This window comes from Hippocampus bargibanti, linkage group LG11, assembly GCF_051943395.1.
Source record: "Hippocampus bargibanti isolate YZ-2025 linkage group LG11, ASM5194339v1, whole genome shotgun sequence".
Classification (NCBI taxonomy): domain Eukaryota; kingdom Metazoa; phylum Chordata; class Actinopteri; order Syngnathiformes; family Syngnathidae; genus Hippocampus; species Hippocampus bargibanti.
This window is the reverse complement of record NC_142744.1, coordinates 10,547,325-10,573,972: the sequence shown is the minus strand read 5'-3', so window position 1 is coordinate 10,573,972 and position 26,648 is coordinate 10,547,325. Positions and strand designations below refer to the sequence as shown.

General features: G+C 42.1%; 2 protein-coding genes and 1 long non-coding RNA gene across 4 annotated transcripts; 2 read left to right on the top strand and 1 right to left on the bottom strand.

Moving 5' to 3' along the window:
- Positions 1-214: 214 nt before the first annotated feature.
- On the top strand, positions 215-16,638 carry LOC148891525 (F-box-like/WD repeat-containing protein TBL1XR1). Of its 2 annotated transcripts, none has more exons than XM_089007359.1 (16): positions 215-424; positions 2,481-2,547; positions 5,862-5,965; positions 8,016-8,161; positions 8,250-8,484; positions 10,144-10,276; positions 10,513-10,654; positions 10,797-10,860; positions 10,958-11,055; positions 11,448-11,508; positions 12,510-12,631; positions 12,744-12,818; positions 12,887-13,014; positions 13,100-13,265; positions 13,350-13,451; positions 14,490-16,638. In XM_089007359.1, the coding sequence occupies exons 3-16, from the start codon at positions 5,908-5,910 to the stop codon at positions 14,514-14,516; spliced, it is 1,557 nt and encodes a 518-aa protein (XP_088863485.1). In that variant the 5' UTR covers positions 215-424; positions 2,481-2,547; positions 5,862-5,907; the 3' UTR covers positions 14,517-16,638. The 2 variants fall into 2 exon arrangements, with proteins under 2 accessions (XP_088863485.1, XP_088863484.1); XM_089007358.1 differs by lacking the exon at positions 215-424 and adding an exon at positions 651-839.
- On the bottom strand, positions 14,731-23,382 carry LOC148891524 (uncharacterized). Its single transcript, XR_016116345.1, has 2 exons — positions 23,146-23,382; positions 14,731-15,367 (listed from the first exon to the last, which is right to left on the bottom strand). It is a non-coding gene; the product is annotated as an uncharacterized LOC148891524 (long non-coding RNA).
- Positions 18,424-25,856, top strand: LOC148891523 (lactosylceramide 1,3-N-acetyl-beta-D-glucosaminyltransferase A-like). Its single transcript, XM_089007362.1, has 3 exons — positions 18,424-18,594; positions 18,764-18,846; positions 23,432-25,856. Exon 3 carries the CDS (start codon positions 23,618-23,620, stop codon positions 24,740-24,742), a length of 1,125 nt encoding a protein of 374 aa, XP_088863488.1. The 5' UTR covers positions 18,424-18,594; positions 18,764-18,846; positions 23,432-23,617; the 3' UTR covers positions 24,743-25,856.
- The last annotated feature ends 792 nt before the right edge of the window (positions 25,857-26,648 follow it).

Sequence of the window (26,648 nt, the reverse complement as noted above, 5' to 3'; positions counted from 1 at the left end):
GAATTAATGTGATTGTGGATTGTGTGTCAAATTGGGAACAAAATGTGTGTGGAACAGAGATTGCAGTGATGATGTAAGGGTGTTGTTGACTTTTCCAGTCTGAATGGCTGACGGAAGGATGGTGGGGGGTGAGGAGATGGGGTGAGGATAGGGGGTGGGGTGTCATTAATCCTTGCTAGTGGTGACCGCACATGCACAAATGAGCTGTGTGGTGGGGGATGGGAGCGCTCTCTCTGTTGTTATGACTGGTCCTTGGCTGCCGGACAAACTTCCAGGGCCTTGGTATTTTGCATTTTCCTCTCATCGCTCGAATCACCAAGGACATATGACTCTGTTTTACCGCCAAGCCGTTCAACGTAATCGGAATTTATCCGGAAAACAAGAGAGGACATACACTGTTTCTTCCCTGCTTTTCGGAAAATAGGTTAGTCCCCGACGTGGCGATTTGTTTTTTTGCGATCGCTACTACGATCGCGTTACTTGTGCTTAAAAGTACATATGTGTGTGATTTGTTATTGTGGTGTTAAAATCGCATGCGAGGTCGTTATAAACACGCCGGAGAGTGCATGAAGATGAAATGAGCGTGGCGCTTTGAAAAATAACACTAGTTACAGCCAGCCCATTTTCGGCTGCTGGGTCAAGCCACTATGTCGAACGTCTGAAAGCGTTGCAGGCTTCTTACCGCCTGGCTTTAGCATTAGTATTTTAACCTCACGATTGATATTGCCATTTGCAACAATAATAACAAAAAAGACAATCGACAGCACACATGACACGCTCCAAGTTTCACACGAGAACTGTCGGGAGATATCGTCGTATTTGAAAAGGTTTTTACCCAAGTAGGTACCAGATTATAGCGACACTTAGCACGGTTAGCTAGTTTGTTAGCAGCTTTAGCGCAGGGGGGCTATGTTAGCATGAAGCTACCTAGCCATGCCCTAGTACAGTCCTCATTTCAATCCCCTTTAAAAAAAGCTAATTGTAATGTATCTATTGGTGGGCGAGTGATGGAGACAACCACGAAGCACCAGTAACACTTTCAGTGGTACCACAAGAAGATCAATTCCATTTTGAAAGCGCCTTCTGTGGCGACCGCCCTAATAAAAGCATTGCCGGCTGGGGCGTCGCTGTAATGGCCGTGCAGGGCATCCAGAAAAAAATAGCCCGGATAATTGTATTAAAATTACATTAAATATGCGACAATTGCCGATTACATTATATTTAAAGGAGGTGATGTGCTGTTGTCATTAGTCATATATTCGGCTATTATGCAGCGACCGCGTTAATGTACGGTTGGTGGGTAAGTGATGACTTACTCCTCATTTAAATACATTATTCGTCATTCGTACGTTCAAATAAGGGTGCTTCAGATTACGAAATGCATGGGTGTAGGTCAACGCTGTATTTTTATGTCGAACCCATTCACCGCCAATGCATTGGGGGATGGGCGACGTGTTTCCGCAAATGGCTAGCACGCCACGCTATCCAGCTAATTTAGCCCCACGACAGATAAGCATGTTGACACGCTTTTGCATACACGTGGCTTCGCCTTAGCGGGAAACCTAACAAATTAACGAGGGGACAACGCAAACGTGAAGATACGACGAGTATAGATACGAGTTTCCACAATTCGAGTACAGTACATCGATTGCAGGAGTGACGCAGTTGACTCTCGTTACATTTGAATCTGGGAGAAAAAGGCCATGATGGTGCATGGCATAATGTTGGAATGGATAACGAAACAAATAGGATCTTTGAGGGAATTTGTGTAAACGTGTGTTGCAAATAAATGCTCCACATTCCAATAATTGTATTTGGGAGCTGTGTTGTCAGTAACTTAGAAGTAAAACCACCACAATTTGAACTAGCCGACCAAAAATGTGTAATTATGCTCTGGCATTATTCCTTCATGTAGACCTTGATCACAGGTGTCGAACTTGAGGCCCATCACATAATTTTATGTGTCCCATGTCAACTTCTACGTTGCTTGGCCGAAATAAGATATGAAGTATTTTCTTGTTACCAAAACCTCCTTTAAAGTCACTTAAATGAGAATTGAATACATTGTTATTCATGACTTTTTTATTTGGTTTGGCGGTTATAACGTCCCTCCAAGGGAAATGCTAACTGCATTGTAGCATATGTCACACTCTTCTCCTCTCATTCCTCCGGACACAACATGCATGTTGGTCCGCGACAAAAATGAGTTTGACAACCCCAACCTAGAAGGAGTGAGGTGCAAGAGTCACAAGTTGTAAGAAAATATTTAGCAGGCTGTTCTCATAAATTGAATGAATAAGCATACTTTGTAAAGTAATGAAAAAAATGTCATGTTTGTCTAACAATGTTATATGTGATGTGATAGCAGTCGTAGTTATGGAATTATTACTTTGACAGCTGACCCCACAAGACTTGACATATTTTTCAGTGATGGGATATAATGCTTCTTCTATGACACATCATTATTGTTTGTGTTTCAGGGGTTCGGCGTTCTTTTTGAGGACAACAAAGCGATGATGCACGCGTAAAGATATCCTGATCACATGGGTAAGATATTGTACATTATTCCCGTCCCGTTTTGCTCCGCTCCTGCGAGGGTGCTTAGTATTCAACCGGCGCAACGATGGCGCTCGTGAATTACACAAACTACCATTAAAGCCATTAGCGCAGCAAGCGTACCTATTCCCATTAATATGTATTCTGTTGCCGCCTCAGTTGTTTCCAGTCATAACACGACAACGGTTATAAAGTGGAGGGAGGTTGGTAGCAGCTGGCATGTGCTTGCAGTTGTTTGTTGCCGCTACCTTGGCTGATCACAGTTGGTGTCCTGCCTGCGCAACGGCAGTGTCAGAAAATAGAGCCAAATTGCTTGTAGTTTCATGTGGAGCAAATTGGATTAATGAGTCGGGAAAGGAACATAACAAATTAGTTTTAAATGACAGCGCATTTGCTACTATTTGGAGTGAGCAGACATCACGTGTTGAAAAGCCATTGTCTGAAATAACGTCTGCCCGGACGCCCGGGGCGTGCAACTTTTACGGTGGGCGTACAACTTACAAAACGTCTCCGCACGGGTGGCCGACAACATTTTCAAGGAGGAAAAAAAACAAGGATTTACTTTGGACAATTTGCATACTCGGCAGCCAATCAGAAGCCTGCATCGAATAACTGTGATTCCGGACTTTCACGAGCGTCATAGCCCCAGAAGAAAGATTCAAAAGACGCTAACAAAATTTATGACGCTACAAAACGTGAACGTACATTACAAGCATCATGGAAAGAGGAGTTCATGTGGCGACGACGCAACGCAAACATTGCATTGTGAAACATGCCGAACTGTATTTGGACAAATGACAACTGAAACAAAATCATCAGCAAGGGATATTTACGATAAATTAAGGAAGGGAGCATTTGTGGTAGGGACATTTTAAAGTGTCGTTCTGTTATATATTCGGATTATCAATCCTTAATACTTTGCAACAACAGTTTTCTTTTGCGATTAGTCGTCTTATTGAGTTTCAAGTTGTGAAAAATGGGGCAGGCAACTTTATGGTTGGGCAGGCAACTTTTCAGAGTTGTCTGCCCTGGTGTCTCGTAACTTTTTGTCATGAGTTACAGACACTGCGAATCGCTATGTATACTTTGCAATATTTTCCTTTATGTTCAAGTCATTTTATATAATATTCACCGCAGTCTCTTGTCACTAAGCAGGAGGGCACTGTCTTCCTATTGATCAATTCCGATAAACCAATTATAGGACAATGTGTCACAGTTATCTGAACGACGAGCAAAAATTGGGAAATGCCAGAATTTCTGCATCTGGGTCCCACTTGCCTTCCGACCAATCGTTGAGTATGTCACACTACACAGACTCCGATGCCTCGGGTAACGCAAAATTGGCTATAAGAGATGACGTTTGTCTGCGACAACCGTGCTAACTTTGTGTCGACTGACGTCGGCGTAAGTATCACAAGCAGGCATGTACCATTAGCTTTATTTCTGAGCATAAAAACAAGAGTAGTTGCTGAGTACCCATACTTGATTATTCCAATACATACTACAGTTGTGATGCTTACTACAAACCCGTGCTGTTGTGGCACGTGCATAATGTGGTTTGGCAGAGTTGACTCAAATCAGCCAACGTATAATACGCCATCTGTTGCCAGAGTAGCGGCTGGTAGCTAACCGCTAAAGAACCGCTAAAGAATCGTTATGAACTGGTAAGTCACTTTTCAAAGTGCATACTAACATTTGTATTTTTGAATTAAAAAAAAAAACGATATAATTACGAGGGTTGTCAAACATCTTAAGACTTTCTTCTTTCATCAGAAAAAAAGAGTTAATTCCTAAATTATATGGGCTAGAGTTATGTAAGCTTGAAATGATCCAAAATACAATGCAATACATACATATTGGTTAATATAGCGCTTTAGCCACAGCTGAAGCTGGAACAAAGCTCTAACATGAAAAAAGGGAAATGTTGCCCCCATGAGGAAGGGAAAAAAACATTGCCAGAGGTCTGACCCGCGCTTCATCGGCACCCCCCCCCCCCATCAGAAAAACTAAAACCCGAACTAATTCGGGAATGGCGCTCTACTTCATATTTTTAATTCCCGAATAAATTCATGAATGAGTTAATTTGCATCAACCCGGGGCATTCGAGGACGAAACTCCGGAAGCCTAATAACTTGGAATGCGGTTCAAGTGCAGTGGGGCAGGGTCATTTAAAATGACTTGCAACTCTTCACTTTGTTGGCACCAACATTCCTTATTTACTCTGCAAACAGTGTAGGGGGTGTGCGTGTGTGTGATTGTGCACTCTGAGAATAAAACACACCGACTTTGATATAAAATTCCTTTCCAGCAAAGAAAATGGTGTAAAAAGTCACTATCTTTTTCAGAGTGTTTGCGTTGCCATTTGTGCTGCGTACCACCACTTCCTACAAGTGCAGTTGCTATTTCGACTTCTCACATTACTGGCGATATTCTGTCTTGCCTGAATTGCATGGGCGGATAAAGAAAGGTGTGCGTTTATGGGAGCCACTTTTTTTTTTGGGGGGGGGGGGGTCTCTGCTTCAACTCGCATCATGAAATAGTCTACCAAAAAGAAAAAACGACAGAATTATGATACCCCTTTTTTTTAAATCAGAAAGGTACTTACCGATCGATCAGATGCGCTGACTCAAACCTCAAAACCCTTAACCCAAATTCAGCTGGGGGTTGCTGGAGCCTATCATAGCTCTCTGGGGACACCCTCAACCGGTTGCTAGCCAATCACAGGGCACAAAGAGACAAACAACCATTGCCCTCACACTCAATGTGAGTGTGAGGGCAAGTGTTCAATCAGCCTGCCATACGTGTTTTTTTTAAATGTGGGAGGAAACTGCAGTACTCAGAGATAACCCACCCAGTCCTGGGGAGAACATGCAAACTCAGGAGCTGCAATCGAACCCGGTATCTCGGCACTTGGAGGTCAACGTACTAACCACGAGCCCGCTACGATCTGTTATTATGGAAGCCTATCTATTTCAAATTTAGTTGGAAATACCCTGTAATGACCACCTCGTAGTGACAACTGCTAATTATTTCCATTTGCTGGTTAATGAATGGCAACGGCTTCACTGCCTTGAGCTCAGAGGAACAAACTTGAATGTATTCATCAAATGAAAGATGTTGTGGAAAGTTTTTTGGGGGGCTAAAAAAATAAACATTCTGTTTGTTTTTTCCCATACCACCCTCTGGACCGTCAACCAGAATCACATTCTGAAAGGACTTTGATTCTGCGCTGCTCCTATTTTTCTTGACCCTGTGCTGCGTTTTGCCAACAGGTGTGAATAAGCAAATTCTTTTTTCTTCCCCAGGCTCCTATAGTGTGCTGACCAAATGGTTTGATGACCAGGACTAAAAATGAGCATAAGCAGTGATGAGGTTAATTTCCTGGTTTACAGATACTTGCAGGAGTCAGGTAACGATCAATGCAATCCACTCCATTATGTCCTCCCGCCCCCAGTCCCTACCTCTCTCCCTCCTTCTTTGTTTCTTTCCTTCCCTCTCTCCTAACTACTTCACCTACACACCTCGCTTCCTAACCACCTACTCTATCCCACCCAAAGCAATACCTCACACCCTACCTACCTAAACCCACCAAACTAACCTACCTACCAACCTATCCACAACATAACTAAGTAATTAACTCATTCACTGCCATTCACAAATCTATTTGGGAATTGAAAATATACCATTGCCGAATTTGTTCGGGTTTTAGGAATTTCCAGTCCTTTTGTAAACCTCAACTGTACGCATACGTTTTCAAATGATATAAGACATATAAAATTCAGTATTTTGTTTTTCTACTTCTTTCTTTCTTTTCCTCTTGAATGCGGCCGCGAATGGCTGCCGCTGCTCACCCGCACAAATTATTATTTTTTTAAAAATGTTCTTATACCGTGACTGCAAAGCAGGGATCTGGAACCTTTTTGTCTAATAGAGCCATAAAAGTAAAATATTTAGAAATATTTTTCAGTGAAAGACGCACGCAAACACGCACGCGCTTGATTTCAACCAAATGTTAGAATATATTATTCAAAATAATTGTGATAATACTCACCATTAATATGAATAGTTTTCTGTTCCTCGTGATTGGTAGCAAAAAATCCAGCCAAACGATCGGAATGAAAGTCATCTTGCCGGGTCCATCGGCGAAGCGACTGCTAGCTACCCTGCACTCTCTCACAGAAGTATATTGATGATTCATTTCATTGTAATTTAGAATCACGGCACAGCCTTTTCTCTCCACAAAGGCGAATCCGTCTGTCCATTCAACGTCATTTTTTTTACTCGTCAGGCTTATTTAAAATGGGGCGTTTACCTGACATCAACGGCCATAGGTCAGTAATCAAAATTGCGCTTACCGCCAACTGCCGCCCAAACAGGAAATGAACAGTGAAAAAGCGAGAATATGTACAGTATTTAGTTTTATTGGTGAGGCAGATGCAATCATCAAAAGATCCATATATGGGTCACAAGCTATAGATTCCCGACACCTGCTGTAAAGTGTCCTTGAGAGTTTTGAAAGGCACTTCAGCTTTTGTTAAAGCGCTATGTAAACCAATATGTACTGTACCTTGCAAAAGTACTCGGCCCCCTTAAATCTTGCGACCTTTTGCCACATTTCAGGCTTCAAACATAAAGATATGAAATGTAATTTTTTTTGTCAAAAATCAACAAGTGGGACATAATCGTGAAGTGGAAAAACAGTTCTTGTATAATGTAAACTTTAACTTGAAAAGTGCAGCGTGCAATATTATTCGGCCCCTTTACTTTCAGTGCTGCAAACTCACTTCAGATGTTCAGTGAGGATCTCTTTCAGTTTTTTATTTGTTAAAAAAGTTTAAATTATCCAATAAATGTATCTCCACTTCACGATTGTGTCCCACTTGTTGATTCTTGACAAAAAAACAACATTTCATATCTTTGTTTGAAGCCTGAAAATTGGTGAAAGGAGGCAGGATTCAAGTGTACTGTAAAGTAAACTGTAAAGTGTCCTTGAGAGCTTTGAAAGGCGCTTAAAATGAAATGTATTATTATTATTATTATCATCAAGGGGGCCAAATACTTTTTCAAGGCACTGTGTGTTGCATTGTATTTTGGACAGCAACCCTCATTTCAAGCTCATATAACTCCAGACCCATGTAATTTAGGAATGAACTCTATTTTTCTGATGAATGAAGAGAGTTGAAGGTTTCTAACACTGTATTTAATGTTTATGTTGTCCTAAAAGTCAATATTCTGTGGGTCCTAGAATTCAAGTGACAATGGCAAAAACCCTGGCACTGAAGTGGATACATTTTTTGCACGTCTGGCAGGGAATGAGTTAAACAACTAACCAGCTACCTAACCAAATAACTGTAGGCCTAGCCGAACGTGTTCATGTCTACTGAATATTTTGTCTTTCTCAACGTGTCCGTATTCAAAAAGGCACGCTTCACCAACCTCCCCCGCCACTCTTCCCCCAGGCTTCTCGCACTCGGCGTTCACCTTTGGCATAGAGAGCCACATCAGCCAATCCAACATCAACGGAGCCCTGGTGCCTCCCGCCGCCCTCATCTCCATCATCCAGAAGGGCCTGCAGTATGTGGAAGCTGAAGTCAGCATCAACGAGGTCAGTTGACATCTTGACGGAGACACGTGGCTTCGTTTTGTGACTGCGTTTATGATCATATTTCTCCAATTGCATTTGTTGTTTGTAGGACGGAACCTTATTTGACGGGCGCCCCATCGAATCGCTATCTCTGATCGATGCCGTGATGCCTGATGTCGTCCAAACGAGGCAGCAGGCCTACAGGGACAAGTTGGCCCAGCAGCAACAACAAGTGGCGGCAGGCAGCGGCGGCAGCGGCGGCAGCGGCACCGGGCCTCAAGGAAGTACCAAGAACGGAGAGGGGGCAGCCAACGGGGAGGAAAACGGATCCCATGCCTTACCCAGTAAGCAGGCTTACCTGTTGATAGTTTGTAAATTATTATCATTATTGTTGTTGTTGATAGTGACATGATCAATCATTGGTAGGTATATAAATCAATATGTATTGTATTGTAAGAATTAAGTGCTTTATTTATTTATTTATTTATTTATTTATTTAATGTTTATTTTTATGTGACTGGAAGATAAAGCATCTTAAAGGACTTTGAAGAAGGACTGTTTGTGATGTAATATACAGTGATTCCTCGGTTTACGAACCCCTTGGCTTACGAACCTTTCGGTTTACGAACGTTAAATTTATGAAAATTTTACCTTGGCGTACAAACTTTTTTTCGGGATACACACGGAGCGCCACAATGAGTGATGTGTCGTTCGCAAACGAGGTCCGTTCTAACAAAATGGCAGCCGACTGTTTTTGTCCTCCATTCCCCACCCCCAGTCTTCGGTTAAAGCCACTGATTGGTCAAGAACGCAGCAGTGAGGGGGTGGGGGTGAGAGACAGAGAGAGAGTGAGGCCGTTAAAAACCTTAAAGAGACAGGCAGACGATGGAGAGAGAATGAGCAAATGAATAGAAAACAATGAAATTTCGACTCGTTTCAACTTTGATAGTTCAAAGGCAGAGTGTCGACTGCAAGGTTAAAATATCCCATCAATCAGGCTCCACAAACAACCTGCACAAGCCATCTGTACACTTCATGCAAAAAGATATTAACCCAGCTAAACAGAACACAATTGATGAGGAACTAGGTAAAATGATCACAGAGACAGCACCTCCAAGGGATCATTCCTCAAGATGGTGAAAGGTTGGCGAAAGGTTCCTCAAGTGTTTAATGCTGATGAAAGCGGCCACTCCATTCCATCAAGCCATCAACGACCATCACAAAGGTGAATAAAACAACTTTATTATAGAGTACAGTTTATTTCTGTAATTATAATACCATAGGACATTTATTATACATAAAATAATGTATATTTTGTGTAGTTTTAAGGTTTAGAAAATTAGAAAGTAGAAAATTATGTTTTATGGGGACCTGGGAACGGATTATTCTCATTTTAATGATTTCCTATGGGAAATTAATTTTTGGGATACACACTTTGCCTTACACACTCTGTCTGAGAACCAATTAAGTTCGTAAGCCAAGGTATCACTGTATCAGAATCAGGAAACATTTATCTTTATCTGTCCCACAATAGGGAAAGAGATGATAATTTAGATGTATATACTGTGACTGGAAGATAAAGCATCTTAAAGGACTTTGAAGTTCGCTTTGTGATGTAATGTAGGGAAAGAGATGCCCATTTCACGGTAAGATCAAAGCCTTGTCATCAAATGGCGAGTATAGTTTTTGCTTTTTTGAATGTTGCTGCGCCGATGACCATTTTGTGTTTGGGAGCCTTTTACTGAGCGAGATGCTTGTTCTGTAGCCACAAAGGGAAACAAGTCTTCTTGTGCCGGTCCCAAATCTAGATAAATATAGAGGGTTGTGTCAGGAAGGGCATCCGACGTAAAAGCTTGGCCAAAACAAACATGCGGATCAAACCTCTGAAGATGGAGGGCACTGATTTGCTGTGACGACCCCTTGAAGGGAAAAGCTCAAAGGAAAAGAAGAAGATCATTATTGTTATTCTTATTATTTTAATAGAATCTGCTCCCTTGTTGTAGATCACCACTCAGAGATGATGGAGGTGGATCGAGATGTGGAAATACCCCAGAACAAAGCCATGGTCCTCAGAGGTCATGAATCTGAAGTTTTTATCTGTGCCTGGAATCCGGTCAATGACCTGCTGGCATCTGGGTTAGTGCTTCGCAAGATACATATTCATTTTTATGTCTGTCTCCCAAATCTTATTATTATTTTTTTTTTTACTCGTCTGTGTTTTCCATACATCATGATGGTTTAAAATAGATTATAGAGTCCAATAATATTCCACATTATAATTTTTTTAGAAATGTTGTGACTATTCCTGTAAATTGAAGAGATGATTGTGCATTGTGTTCATAGTGTGTAAAATTTGTTTGAAACAACTACAGGTCTGGAGATTCAACGGCTCGGATCTGGAACCTGAGCGAAAACAGCTCGGGCGGTTCTACCCAGCTGGTTCTGAGGCACTGCATTCGGGAAGGAGGCCAGGACGTACCGAGCAACAAAGACGTCACCTCACTAGACTGGAATGTGAGTGAGCATGCGTTCAATTTACCCGTAGGGTTGCTCGTGCTAAACTCGGCGCACGTGCCTTCGATCATCGCCTTTTTTATTTATTGTTTCATGATTGGGAGAAAAAAAATGTGATAGAAAAAAAATGTTTGTCTTTCAGAGTGAGGGCACGCTTTTAGCAACGGGCTCCTATGACGGCTTTGCAAGAATATGGACAAAAGATGGTAAATTTGGATGGCTTCAATTTCATCGTTTGATATTGCATGCATATTTCAACTATGTTTTTCTTCGTATTTTCTTTGTATTTTTTTTTTTTTACAGGTAACCTGGCCAGTACTTTGGGTCAGCACAAAGGTCCCATATTTGCACTCAAGTGGAATAAGAAAGGAAACTTTATACTGAGTGCTGGTGTTGACAAAGTAAGTCATTTTGGAAACTGCCAGCGCCCCAAAAATATGTACAAATATTCTCTTGGCTGAATCCTCAGCATTTCAAACCTATTTTCATGTTCCGAAATATCACGATGAGCTGGCATAGCCACCTTCCTTGTTCAACATTGCCACCTAGTGTTCGCCAATGGAACATAAGGCTGTAAAGTCCTAATCATTTATGTAAAATTTCATTCTATTTATATTTTTTTGGTAGTTAAAAATAATGAATGTCTTGCATGCATGACACTGCCGACAATGCATTTTTTTTTCTCCAAGCAAAACAAATAATGAATAAGGAACTACTCACCCAAATGCAAATATTTGCCTATAAATGATTTAATGTTTTTGTTTGATTGTTTTTTAAAATGTCTTTCACCCAGACCACAATTATATGGGACGCTCACACCGGAGAGGCGAAGCAGCAGTTTCCTTTCCACTCAGGTAAGACTCAGATGTGCAGAATAGAAGCAATTTTCTTTATGATTTAAGTTTAGCTGCTTTAAAAAATATTTTTTTATATAACAAAAACTTATAATGGCAATTAAAGGACAACCAACGTCACTTTTTTGTTTCTTAACTGACATCAGAAAAACGTTTTATAGCATCTAAAATACCCAAAACACGCAGTATATTTTTAGTCAAATGCAAAACACCAATAAAAATGACTTAGTGTCCAAAATCTGCAAAAAATTGAGCTGCAAATTGGGCATTTTCAGAAAGTCCCGCCCCCAGTTCGTGACGTCACACCAAAACGTCTTGCATTGCTGCAGATTGGCTTCAGATTCGGAGAATATGCTTTCTTGTTACACATCCAGTTATGAATATCATTCAAATAGTTCTGAAGAGGAAAGCATACATGTTTGCAATCGATTAAAGAATTTAGAGGCACAAAATGGCGACCTCCTGTGGCCACCTCCGTTTCCACAGGCTGATAAATTCCTTATATGGAGCTTGGACGCCCTCTTCTGGCGGCTTTTGGGTGCAACACGGTTCTCAGACCAAACATGTACAGCAAAATACATTGACGTGATGGAAGGACCGCTACAATGCGGTTTTTTTTTCGGTCAGGGGTTCCTTTCATGAACGTCACCAACTCAAAAACAAGACTTCCTGAATATTCAGCGCGAGTCTTAAAACGTAAAATATAGCTATATGCGGTGGAATCTTATTAAAATATGCTCAGTAGAAGTCATTTGAAACCATTTTACAAATTATGGACACAACTTGTCCGTAGACGTCGGTTGTCCTTTCACGGCGTCTAAATCAATTTGGGGTGCAGGTTCCATTTTGCAAGTCCCTACTAAACTCAGAAAAATGTCTTATTTATCCTGTTCCTGACGCCGTGTAAATCAATTTTTGGGGTGGAAGTTCCATTTTGCAAGTCCCTACTAAACCCTAAATTGTAAAAAAAAATGTCTTACTTATCCTGTTCCTCCCCGCAGCGCCTGCTCTGGACGTTGACTGGCAGAGTAACAACACGTTTGCCTCCTGCAGTACGGACATGTGCATTCATGTCTGTAAATTGGGTCAGGACCGACCGGTCAAGACCTTCCAGGGACACACGGTAAGTCACCTGTACTTTTTTCACTAATGCAAATCGAGTTTTTCGATGTCACTTGAATAATTTTGTGCGTCAACCATCCCATTTACTCCATCCTCACGTGACCCCACTGTAGAATGAGGTCAACGCTATCAAGTGGGACCCCACTGGCAGTTTGCTGGCCTCGTGCTCCGATGACATGACTCTAAAGGTCAGTCCGGTGGGCACTTTTTGACGCGAAATGGCCTGCGTGAAGCTCAAATGTTGGATTCTTTGCAGATCTGGAGTATGAAACAGGACATGTGTGTCCATGACCTTCAAGCCCACAGTAAAGAAATTTACACAATCAAGTGGAGCCCGACGGGGCCTGGGACCAACAACCCCAACGCCAACCTGATGCTGGCCAGGTGAATTCCAAGATGTTTTGTTGTTGGGCTCTGACCAAGTTGACATTTAACTAACTCTGCCCCATGGCACCCTCTCCTGTCGCAGTGCGTCATTCGACTCAACGGTGCGTCTGTGGGACGTGGAGCGCGGGGTGTGCATCCACACGCTGACTCGCCACCAGGAGCCCGTGTACAGCGTGGCCTTCAGTCCCGACGGCAGACACCTCGCCAGCGGCTCCTTCGACAAGTGTGTTCACATCTGGAACACTCAGGTCTGCGCGCTAACTTTCTCTCTCTCTCGCTTTTTAAAACGCATTTGAGGCAGTCGTTTGCAAACGTCCGTTTATGTCTTTTAGACTGGTGCTTTAGTCCACAGCTACAGGGGGACAGGGGGGATCTTTGAGGTGTGCTGGAATGCCACTGGGGATAAAGTAGGAGCCAGTGCGTCTGATGGATCGGTAAGTACCTTAATAGAACATTTAAAGGACAACCGACACCATTTTTTTTTTTTTGTTTCCTCACTGACATCAGAAAAACGTTTGATAGCATCTAAAATACCCAAAACACGCAGGCTAATATTTTTAGTCAAATGCAAAACACCAATAAAAATTACTTCAAGTGTCCCAAAACTAGTACTTCTTAATGACCTCAGAAAGTTTCAGTTTCGGAAGGTCCCGCCTCCTTGTTTGTGACGTCACGCCAGGACATCTTGCCTTGCTCTAGAATCAAAACAATTCAGCTTCGGAGAAGATGCTTTCTTGTTACTCATCCAGTTATGAATATGATTCAAATAGTTCTGAGGAGGAAAGCATAAATGTTTGCATTTGATTAAAGAAGTCCCGTATCATTTTGAGGCGTCTGGACTCCAATGTATCTCCCAGAAAATGCACAAGATGGCGCCCAAGCTCCGTTGGATATGGGCAGATTTGTCTGCTCGGAATTTGTGTCAACTAGTATCAAATAGTAGTCTTGGTGCAACACACAAGGATTCACCATCGCGTTATTTATGTGTTTTCCTTCTAATTTCGCCATCAACACGAAGTTTTCAGACCAAACAAAGTACCCAAAATGCATTGTGTGTCGCTTTCTGGGTCAGGGGCGTTCCAGACGTGACGTCACGTCAGGCATCGTCATCAACTCGAAAACAAGACTTCCTGAATATTCAGCGCAAGTCTTAAAACGTAAAATATAGCTATATGCCGTGGAATCTTTGTAAAATACACTCAGTAGAAGTCATTTGAAGTGATTTTACAAATCGTGGACACAACTTGTCCGGAGGCATCAGTTGTCCTTTAAAGGGGCAGGTGCTTAATCATTTTTCTTGATTCATCGTATTTCAATCAAAACATTATTTGTCCCAAAAAAAAAAAGAGAAATGATGACTATTCAAATCAAATCGACATGTGACTACCCGGATGAGGAAGTGAGAATCTTGTGGCTTCCTGCCTGTAAACTGTCAGATTTGTTCACCGCCCTCCTCCTCTTGCCATTTGCAGGTTTGCGTATTAGACCTGAGGAAATGACACACGTGCGGGGGGGAGCCATGGACCGACTACGAATGTGTACATAGCCAAAATGACTGACTGTCCCCTGCCTGTCCCGCCACACTGCTGTAGTCCCCATCCAGGCGCCGTGGGCCCGTGTCATGACCGCCAAACGGAACGTTGCCCCTATTCCCCCGCCTTCCATCACCCATTCAAAGGACCACATTTTCACAACATCCGCTTTTTGGCACGCGTGTAAGAGACTTTCGAGTGAAAGGCGTTGGTTTTTCTTCAACCTGGTTCACAGCCTCGCTACATACACACCAAAATACCAGAATTCCCTTTTTTTTAAACCCCCTTTTGTTCCAGAATTCTAAAGTTTTTTGTTTTGTTTTTTGCTGTTGTCGTCGTTCTCTGTTGGTGTGTGCATATTGCATATGTCAGCATTTGGTGTCCTGTGGACATTGTTTTTAAATTGGATTTTACTGTAAGTTTTATATCATGTGCTGAGGCAAAAGGATGGAGAGTTTTTATTACAATTTTTTTTAATGGATGCCCACTGTTCAGTTGGACATCGCTTCTTGGCACTCTTCAAACATGCAAATGTAAAGACTATAAGGTACATTGCTTTTTTTTTAACCCAAAAATACGGTATAACGCAAGTCATCTAAACAATCCAAATGTCCTTTTGTTTGCATCTTTTGCCCAGATTTTTTTTTCCCGGGTGTTCTCAATTCATCAGGTAATATGTCAAGTTGTGTAAAAAAAAAAGAGAGAGAGAAAAAAACTTATCGTCTCTGTTCTTTAAGTTGGTCTCACGTTGTCCTCGGGCCGCTTCTGTCATAGCGATGGATGGTGGCGCAGGTGCTTACAGCAGCAGAAGCTGGGATCTGAAGAGAGAGAGTGAAAGGGGATGGGGGACCTTTAACTTGCATCCATTCTAATAGTCATTGTGCTTGCATTTTCAATTCAAGGCTGAGTGATAATCAAACTAATCCTCTCTCCAATCGCGCAGCGCACGTTTCCAACTTTTGCCCAAATTCTTAAGGGGCTCTCTTGCTTTGATCAAAATGCTCCGGAGACGGGCTTCGTTCGAGCCTATGCACAGATAGACGGACGGCGCTTTTTTTGTTTGTTTGTTGTTGTTGTTGTTCTGTTTGCCAGTCTGTGCTTGTTATAATGCATCCATTTGTGTGCTGCTCCAGCACATAAAATGGATTCAAGTCCATTGTCAAGTTTGAAATGCAATGCGTGATGTTTTCGAGTGACCAGGGGCCGTGACCATGAAGAATGTTTTTTGTTCGGTTGTTGTTGTTTTTTCCTCTTTTTCGTTTTGTGATAAAATACCATTTAACAGTCATTGGAAAGATGAACTAGCTGCCCTTTCAAAGGGTTTTTTTCCTGCACTTTAGAAAAATATGGAGAAACAGGGAGGTGTGTTTTGTTCAAATTGAACACATCTAAAGTAAAAAAAAAAGTAACGAAAAAAAGGACGGTGCAGTGTTCTAGTGAGATTCAAGGGGTTTTAATTATATTTCATCTGACTCCATCAATGTTGAAGCCAATGTCTGCATTCCAGGTGTCATCTTACAGCCATAACATTAGCTCAGTACGAATATACAAATACGTGAGAGGTTTGTCGGAGTATTACCTGTTTGAAACGTTTTGTACTATTTTGAAGTTTGCTTTGGTGGTGTCGATGGTGACCGAGCTGTACTACAAATACGTCTTTGCAAAATGAGGTCCATGACAGTGTAATGGTATTTTTTAATGTTTATTTTGGATACGCTTTTTACACTGCATTCAAGTGGTAGCTTTTTTTTTTTTTTTTTTTTTTTTTTTTCCTACCGAGAAAAAAATATATATACACTAACGTTGATTCTTCTATCTTTGCTATGTTTGAGAGCCCTTGAAGGTTTTGTATTCCTCCAAACTTTTGTAATTCAGATTGATTTGTAGCTATGTACTCAAAAATGAACAAAAAAGAAAAATCTGGATAACTGTTGGTGTATCACAGAAAATGTAAATAACAGTTTGCTTTTTTGTGATGTCTTTGCCCCCACTTGCGTTGTACTCTCTCACTCACCACATGGTTGCAGTCTGACTGTTGGAATAGCGGTCAGATCTTAAGGTCTAGAATAAAATATATTTTGATAAGAAAGCTTGGTTTCATTGACCCGCCCCCTCTTAAAATCTGAGAACCTCTTTTTAGTGTTTCATGGCTACATTCATATTGCCAAGAATGTGCACGTTAGTGCTGTATTCATATGGCAATTTAAAAGGAAAACTGTCGTCTTTTGTCTTTGGTATACTATTGTGGGTTTCGCATATGCGTATGTAAATCTGTCTTTTTCCGAAGGAAACCCCAAAATTAAAAAAGACGCAAGCCATGTGACACAGGGCCTTGTTTAAACTGGTATCGTTTAAGCAGCGTTTCCGAGTGAGCTCTTATTGTGACACTGAATTGCTGCCACTTCCGGTAGACGAATGAACGGTAGATCTCAGCTTGACAAATACCACGGGGTCACGCGAGTACACGGAAAACGTTGCACGAGAACTTCTTGACAAAACATTTTTGTGGATCAGAATATGGCCAGTTCAAACAAAGTGCTTATAGACACGTAAATTAATAATGACACAAACAACTGCTTATCAATGCAAACATGTCACGTGGGTTCGCTTTCCACGCAAAACCTTTTGAGCTTTCAAATGAGTTACCATGGTAAAATGTTAAAACACTGAGCAGCCTTTTTGACAGTGATAAAATAAAAGAGACTCAAAGCTCAAGTGGTGTAATGAGAGGGGGGTGGGTATATGCAACTTGGTAGGCAGGCAGGCTGGCCAGTTGGTGACTTCCACATCCAACCCTCTTTCCCTTTTCAAACAGCACACATATACACACACACAAATCCAACACATACAAAAAAACGTTGGTCTACATGCGATACAACCGTTTAGCTATATTGTGAGCAGCTGTTCAATTGACTCTGGTCTCTGGGCAATTGGTCAAAAACATTATGAGTGGATGGGAATTTACATTATTAATCAATGTCCCCCTATGTTTTTTTAAACTGTATGAATAAAAGAAAAAGTGTTAAAGAAAAGTTAAATACAACTCCACAGCGCTTATGAATGGTCTTTTCTAACAATAAGCAAACGCTTATCTACTTCAGGGGTCGGGTGCTATATTGCTCAAGGTTTCCAGACCAATGCAAAGTTCGACTTTGTTGATAAGATTTCCGGAGAGGAGATGTAACACCAGAATGCTTCAAAATGAGATAAGATAATATGCAGAGTGAGTGAATATTACAGTCTGGATAATAAAATGTCGAGTGGAGTTAATATGTGACGCATACCTATGGAATGTTTTGTACCTATTTTTTTTTGTCTCTTCCTGTCTCTTTCAAGAGTGACGAGGATATAAAACACAAGCCTGCATTTATACATCGGAGCAAAGGACTTATTGCACTCCAGTGCGGTTTAACAAAATGTGACAGTTTAGAAATGCATAAATCTTAAACGGGTGGCAAAATCAAAAACAAAATGGCTGCCCAACACAAGAGCTTTCTGTTGAAAGGAAAATATTTATTTACTTTATTTATTGGATCATGGGTCATCGATCTATTGCAGCAATTTGTGATGACAGCCGTAGCAATCAAATGCTGAATGGCCAAAAGCCCCCACAAAATGAATACATAAACAAAGCTATATATTTTTTTCCTGAATCAAAGGCATATTTTGAGACAAAAGCTGTATTTTTGAGATTCAATTCCCAAAATCTGACTTTGTCCCTCTTGTTGACTTATTTATAATATTTATTATTATAAAAAAATAAAAAAATAAATAAATGACAATCCCACAATTGGAGTTAATTGCCTTTTTTCATCTACTGACTGAATAGCTCCGCCCACATCCACACCCAGAAGGGGAAGTGAGAGTTGAGAGTGGGCGAGCCGGGTAAGATTGAGTCCACTCAGGCAAAGCGCTCCAGGCAGACAGACAGAACCGGGAATCAAAAGAGATCCAAAGAGCAAAGTGGATGTCAAAAAGAGGATGTCAAAAAGTGGATTTGATGGAAGAAGTCAGGGAGGGGGGACGGTTCAAGTTGCTCTTTGGGGTGAGTGTCCAACACCGGCGTGCCTCCCGTTGAGACTAATGCTAACTTTGGAAGTATGCGAGCGCCGCACCGGGCATTCCCCGCTTGAACTCGTTTTAGATGCAGCATAAACACTCGCAGGGTTGTTCTTCTGTCTGACCCCTGCGCTTTTCGCATGGCGTTGTTACAGTTAAGCCGCAGCGGCCCTGGTGACACCTTGGGTCAACAGTCAAGCCCACATGAAAACGCAATTCCGTTTGCTGCGAGGATGAGGTGAGAACGGTTCCTTTTGTCGTGTCTCATCCTTCCTTTATGTCCTGTTCATTCGGCGTGTTGCTGAATCTTCTTCTTTTCCTTTCGGCTTTTCCCTGCAAGGGGTCGCCACAGCAAATCAGTGTCCTCCATCTTTAGAGGTTTGATCCCCATGTTTGTTTTGGCCAAGCTTTTACGTCGGATGCCCTTCCTGACGCAACCCTCTGTATTTATCCGGGCTTGGGACCGACACAAGAAGACACTAACTCATGTCACCTTGTGGCTACAGAAGAAGCAAACTCGCTCAGTAAAAGGCTCCATAACACAAAATGGTCATCGGCACAGCAACATTAAAAAAAGAAAAAACTACACTCACCATTTGATGACAATGCTCTACTTCCAATCACAGTAAATATATCTAAATGATCATCTCTCCCGATATTCCATAACAAAAAGAACTTCAAAGTCCTTTAAAGGACAACCGACGTCACTTTTTTGTTTCGTAACTGACATCAGAAAAACGTTTTATAGCATCAAAAATACCCAAAACACGCAGTATGATATTTTAGTCAAATGCAAAACACCAATAAAAATGACTTCAAGTGTCTAAAAAGTACTTTGAATTTGAAACCGGAAGAGGCCAGTTTCAGAAGGTCCCGCCCCCATGTTCGTGGTGTCACGGCAAGACGTCTTGCCTTTCTCGAGAATCAAAACAATGGCTTCAGATTCGGAGAATATGCTTTCTTGTTACTCATCCAGTTATGAATATGATTCAAATAGTTCTGAAGGAGAAAGCATACATGTTTGCAATCGATTAAAGAATTTATTCCATTTCATTTTTAGGCATCAAGGGTGGGAAATGTCGCACCCAAAAAAAGGCAGAACATGGCGACAAAGCCGTGTAAGGAATTAATCAGCCCGTTTCTACAGGCTAATTAATTCCTTATATGGAGCTTTGTCGCCCTCTTCTGCCTCTTTGTGATCCTACATGTCATTTTCAGACCAAAGTAGAGCAAACTGCATTGACGTGATGGAAGGACTGCTACAATGTATCCTTTTTTCGGTCAGGGGCGTTCCTTCAGTGACGTAACGTACGGACTCGTCACCAACTCAAAAACAAGACTATCGGCATATTCAGCGTGAGTCTTAAAACGTAATATATAGCTATATGCGGTGGAATCTTTGTAAAATACGCTCAGTAGAAGTCATTTTACAAATTATGGACACAACTTGTCAGGAGACGTCGGTTGTCCTTTAAGGTCACAAAAGCTCTTCTTCTTTTCCTTTCGGCTTTTCCCTTCAAGGGGTCGCCACTGCAAATCAGTGTCCTAAGCTAAAACCTGCTAAATTAACACAACAAAAGAGCACAATTCTGAATAATTCTGTAAAAAAGTGTAGAGTTAAAAACTGGGAGCTATACTTTGCCTGTCCCATGTGCTTGCCTCACCTGAGTCGTGTTGCTGAATGTTGTTTGTTATTATTGGGACTTGCAAACTGGTGGTTGGGTGTCATATTACCCGCAATGGAAAATTGCAAATTACAACAACAAAAAACGCTCTGTGCGAGTGAACCCCTCCACCCCCCCACACCCATTTGTAACCACACGTCCACACTGGCGGTGTTGAAAAAGCTCTCAGGGTGCGCTGGGACTCCCTTGCTGCTCAGACGCCAACGTGAATCCCCCCCACCACCACCACCACCGGCAGGTTTGAGAGCAGGAAGCGGGGTTATTCTCACTTGTTGAATTGTGCAGGACAGCTATTCTAATGCAGCTCATTGTACCCCCCCCCCCCCCCCCCCCCCCCCACACACACACACACACACACACACACACACACACACACACACACACACACACACACACACACACACTTTTCCACGGCTATCAGCGCTTTCACAGGGTCGTCCACTTCCCCCTCCCGGCTTCCCTTATATGGCAACATTTGCTGTGTTGGCTTTTTGCATTCAGATAGCAAATGTCCTACAGTCCCCCCACCCCTACCCCACCCGAACCCTTCTTGCCACTGCCAACTCCTGCCGTTCATTTTTAGTTTCTTTGTTTCTTTGTTTGGGTACTGTTGCACTGCAAGTGTGCTTTGACTTTCCGCTGCATGGCGTGCGATGCGAGCCGACGTGACGATTTTGTATTTCATGCAAATTTTATGATCGGATGACATGTCTTAACTCATTCACTGCCATTCACAAATTTATTCGGGAATTGAAAGTATGACCAAGAGCGCCATTCCTGAATTTGTTCAGGTTTTGTTTTTTTCATGCTTGGGTGTCAATAAAGCGCTGGCCATGGCATTTGCCAATGTTTTTTCCCTTCCACGAGGGGCAGCATTTCCCTTTTTTCAATCTTAGTGCTTTGTTCCAGCTCCAGCTGTTGTTGAAGCGCTGTACTGTATAAACCAATATGTATGTATTTTGGACAGCCGCCCTCATTTCAAGCTCATAACTCCAGACCCATATAATTTAGGAATGGACTTTTTTTCTGATGAAAGAAGAGAGTTCAAGGTTTCTAACGCCGTATTGAATGTTTATGTAGTCCTAAAACTCAATATTCTGTGGGTCCTGCAATTTGAGTGAAAATGACAAAAACCATGGCACTGGAGTGGACAGGTTTTGATGTTGACACCTGCTTTATAAGAATAATAATATGTAATTTCTATGCGCCTTTCAAAACTCTCAAGGACACTTTACAGTCACGAGATAAGAACTTTTGTTTTGTTTTGTGCGGGTGAGCAGCGGCGCCATTCACGCCAGCGTTCACTCTACCCAGAAGTAACACAGAAGCAAAGTACAGGTTGAAAGCAATGAGAAAGTGAAGACAAAAGATTTCCAATTGTTGGCCTGGAATAAGTGCAAAACTAAAATAAAAAAAATGTGCTATGGTATTGTAAATAAATAAATAGACTGTATTGTATAATAGTCGTTTTATTTATAATAATAATAATACATTTAATTAATAAGCGCCTTTCAAAACTCTCAAGGTCGCTTTACAGTCACAGGAAGTTTTTCTGCGGGGGAGCAGCGGCAGTCACACGCGCCAGCGTTCACTCAACTTTGTGATGGTCGATGTAGTTGCCTCTTGATGATATTCGAGTGAAGTTGCCGTGCTTTCTCAGCAATAATACCCTCACTAACGCTGTCCCCTGCTAGCTGTGTTTCGTTAATCAAAATCAACAGAAGTTTTTCAAATTCTTCTATTGCCTGAGACCGTTGCTTAGACAACACAGAAACACCTTTAGCCACATGTAGCAATGGTCGACTTAGCATCTTGGTACTGGGACGCTAAGTCACACAAACGCACACCTCGTTCGTGTTTTTCGATGATCTCCTTCGGCTCGACCGTAATTTTCTTGTGTGTCCTCTTCGGCTGAACACTAGCCTCTGGTGGGGTCTTTTTCTGTCTCATAATAGCAAAAGTACTCCACTCGATAACTAACCACTTCTGCACTCAAAGAAAAGGGTTGACGAAAACTAGTCCGCCATTTACCGTGGCGCCGTGTGGTTTGGTTCATCCGCTGAAAACCAGTTTGTCAGCCGAGACTATATGCTTGCGAATTTAATGTTCGTGAGGCGAAAAGTTCGTGAGCTGAAGCGTTCGTATGCGGAGGTATCACTATTTGTATTTTTTAAGATAGGGTCCAATTTATTTATTTGTTTATTTATTGGCGATGGAGGATGTGTTGGCAAACCTGGCAACCCATACAAAGTGCAGATGCCACCTCATAAAAGCATAACCACAAAGGAAGCCCCTGAGATGAGTCAACTTAGATTTGAGAGTTGACTTTTTTTTTCCTTGCGTAAAATGTGTAAAGAAGAAAACGAACGAATGCAAAGAAAAAGTTTGTCACAATCAGACGACGATGATGACGGCGACATGATGAGCGGTCACGATTAAAGCTGGCGGGCAAAGACACGCGAGATACGTTCGCTTGACAGTTCGGCTACCTGGTCGCTGGTGAAACATTAACAGAGTTTTATGTGGCGGCTGTGTGTATCACTGACCATAGTCATAGATAATACGGAGTCACATTTGCGATCATTTCAATAAATAAGTGTAAATAAATAAGTGAATATTTAAATTAATAATTACATAAAATTAGATATAACGTTGCTGCTGTGAAATGTACATTTCTCCACTGCGAGACTAATAAAAGGCAAATCCAATCCAAATCCAATAACACAAACACTTCAATTAAAACCCTTTCGATACTGACGGTACAAATGAGTACCACCATAATTTTTAACTCTAAGAAAATAAAGGGGAGTAAGTTTCTTCCTCAATAAATAAATGAAGAAGACGGACGGTACCAGGTTCGATTCCAGCGGCAGATTTCCTGTGTGGAATTTGCATGTTCTCTCCATGGGTGCTTTTCTCCGGGTACTCTGGTTTCTTCCCACATTCATGGCAAACTAATGGAACACTCGAAATTGTCCCTCCGCGCGAGTAAGAGCGCAGACGGTTGATCGTCTGGCGGCGGTGCTTAAGTGCAGTTACCGCCGTTTATCGGACTTTCATGAACTATCCCATAATGCTGCGCAGTTTGTTTGGCCTTAATCTTGTCACCGCAGTAAATATGCTTTTCCTTCCTCTCAGATGAAGATGCATGGTTGACTGCTAAGTGGCTTGGAGGACGCGAGTAATTCTTCAGTGATGGACAACGTTTCCCAGTAGACCCAGCGAATCCCATCATCGCCGGCGATAATAGAAGACCGGCTAAGTGCTGAGCAGAGGCGCCGCGTTAGAGCTTTCATAAGCCGCCTGGCCGCTCGGCTCGCCAACATGTTGTGGAGAGTCCGCCGTTTAGTGAGGAAGCACTGTGTCCGGCTGATGACCACCTGCCTGTTGCTGTCAGTAGTGATGTTTTGGTGGGACAAAACCATGGCGAACCATGTCAAGTCTTACTTTTACCGCCTGATGGTGAACAGCTTAAGCGACATGACCAGGAGCTTCACCGTCACGCAGGAGCAGGCCCGAAGCTTCAGTAATTTCCGCAACTTGCTGGATCACCCGAACAAATGTGTCGGCCAGGATGTCCTCCTGTTGCTCTTTGTGAAAACTCCCCCGGTCAACCTCGGCCGGCGTGAGGCCATTCGGTCCACTTGGGGTAACGAGACCTTCATACGGGACTCGCTGGGGGTGACGGTTAAGGTGGTGTTCGCCTTGGGAGCGCCCTCTGGACCCAACGGCGCCGTACTTCAGAGGCGGCTCTTCCGGGAGGACCGTCACCATGGCGATTTGATCCAGCAGGATTTTTGGGATTCATTCCACAACTTAACCCTGAAGCTGATCATGCAGTTTCACTGGATGCACAGGCGGTGCGCTCATGCCCGTTTTCTCATGACGGCAGACGACGACGTCTTTATTCACATGCCCAACTTGGTGGCATACCTTCAAGACGTTCGAGACCGGGGCATCTCTGACTTCTGGGTGGGTAGGGTCCACCGGGGCGCACCGCCCAACCGCCAGAAAGAAAGTAAGTACTACGTACCCCAGGATATGTACCAGTGGGTATCGTACCCGGACTATACGCCAGGGGGAGGCTATGTGATGTCCGGCGACGTGGCGGAGAAGATCTACCGCGCCACTCTGACGCTGAATGCCTCGCTTTACATCGACGACGTTTTCATGGGCATCTGCGCCAACACGGTTGGCGTGTCGCCGCAGGTTCATTGGTATTTCTCGGGGGAGAAAAAGGCACCTTACCACCAGTGTATCTTTAAACAGATGATTACCTCACACGGACACGTGGAGGATGTGCAACACCTTTGGAAGGTGGCCACACACCCGAAGGTGAAAGAGAGGATGTCCGGAGTTTTAGGCAAGCTCTACTGCACGGCGGTGAAGATTTATCTGCTTTGTCTATCCTATACCAGTACCTACCCTTGCCTCGCTGCTTTTTATTGAGCTTCTACGAGGACAGTAAATTTAAGAATTCTGCGGTACCCTGGCCTATAAAGTGATTCAGGAGTTGTTTTATTTTATTCTTTTTGTCATCAAATCCCGATTTACAGGTGTTTATTCTTTTTTTTGTCATTACACCCTTATTTTTTTGTTACCAAATCTTGATTTACTTATTTATTTATTTATACCTGCAGGCAAAAAATTAGATTGAAAAGATATTTGCGTTAAATGTTGGTAGCGAACTTAACGCAATTTGGAAGATTGTAAAAAAGTTTAGTTGACTTCCATTCCCAGTTGACTGTCAAATTAAACAAAGTAAAAATAATTACCTTTTTTATTATTATTTTTTTAAATAAGCATAAAACTTTATCTTACACAACAGGCAACTTATTGAGGTATTCGAGCTGCGTTCACACTGCAGGGTGTCAAAGGAAATGGAGACGTCGACTGAAGATAATATGAAGTCATTGTCGCCTGTAATAAATGAACAGTCTGTATAGTTGGAATACTTAAATAACCATGTCAACTGATGTTTTTGGATTGTGATGCTTGTAAAAAAGTCAAATTAAAGTTACACGTGAGCTTCCCATTGGCAGCAAGTTGAGCCAAGAGGGGAACAAAAACAGGTTAGTGAGTCACTCATTTTGCCGACCTATGACTGGACAAACTGAACAAGCGCTTAACACCGACTTGAATAAATGAATGGAGCAAATGGTCAAAAAACACATTTACAAAATGAGAAGACACCAGAGTAACCAAAAGTAGGCTCACTCCCACTACACAGAAGACAATTGGGATGTCACTCAATAGGACCCGCAACCCTTCAGTCCACAGTTGTGACTTTGGGCTTACCCCAAGTACAGAGGTTTGTTTATATTTATATTACATTACAAAACTATTCGACCACACAAACCCCTTTTAACAACTTCGATAATACCGATTACATGGGATTTTTCTGTAAGGCTACAAAGACTCTGTTTTACTGCAATTTCAATAAAACATCTATTTTGACAAAACAAGAGAAAGCTATCAACGCATCCAAAACGTGTTCCCCGTAGCATACCTAAACTGACCAAAAAGATAATTCACTCAACACGATAACTGAACAAAAATACAATCTTACCAGTGAGCTTTGTCAAATTCCATGGTGGATTATCGATGATAAGAAGCTGGTGGTTTTTAGGCTAAAACTACGCTTTTGCCATGAAGCCATTTTGCAGACGACACAATCCAACACTTGTTCCAAATAAGGCCATGGGTCGCCGGGCTGGAACGAGATACCAAGGTCAAGACTCAATTCATACATTTTTTTTAATTGACACATTGTCTGAAAACCTAACTGTTTCCTTCCGTGAAATGCCCTGTCGTCTTTCGTCGACCGGCTCTAGTCGCTTCCCGTGTATTCGAATTGGACCAACTGCTGCGAATTACAATTAATAACAAGTACAAAAGAAACGGATAAAAGAATAGCGATTTTTTTAAAATTACAACCTCGTTGGAGTTTGCTCTTTGTTTATTATTTAAATATCCATTGTTAAATAATTATTTAAAAATTGGTTTACTGAAGTAACACCGTGAATTTACGCGAACATAAAATCTTCATTTCATCGTCCCCTAAAGACGCCCTCACTCAAACGGCTGAACGATGAGTTCTAAAAGTAAAACGCAACACAACTATGATATGAAAATCATTTTTGGTCTAATTAATTTTAGCATTTAATTGGCAGAGGGAAAAAATCCTAATATGTTTCCTTGAAAATAAACATGTCTCTCAAAATCTTAGATGGAAATATACACGCTTTTGTCATCACTTTGCATTTTAAACTGTAATTTACACCTGTCACGATTTGCAAGGTGGTGCTGGACCCCAAACAATGCAGGTAGGAGGGAATACTGCGTTTCATTAAGC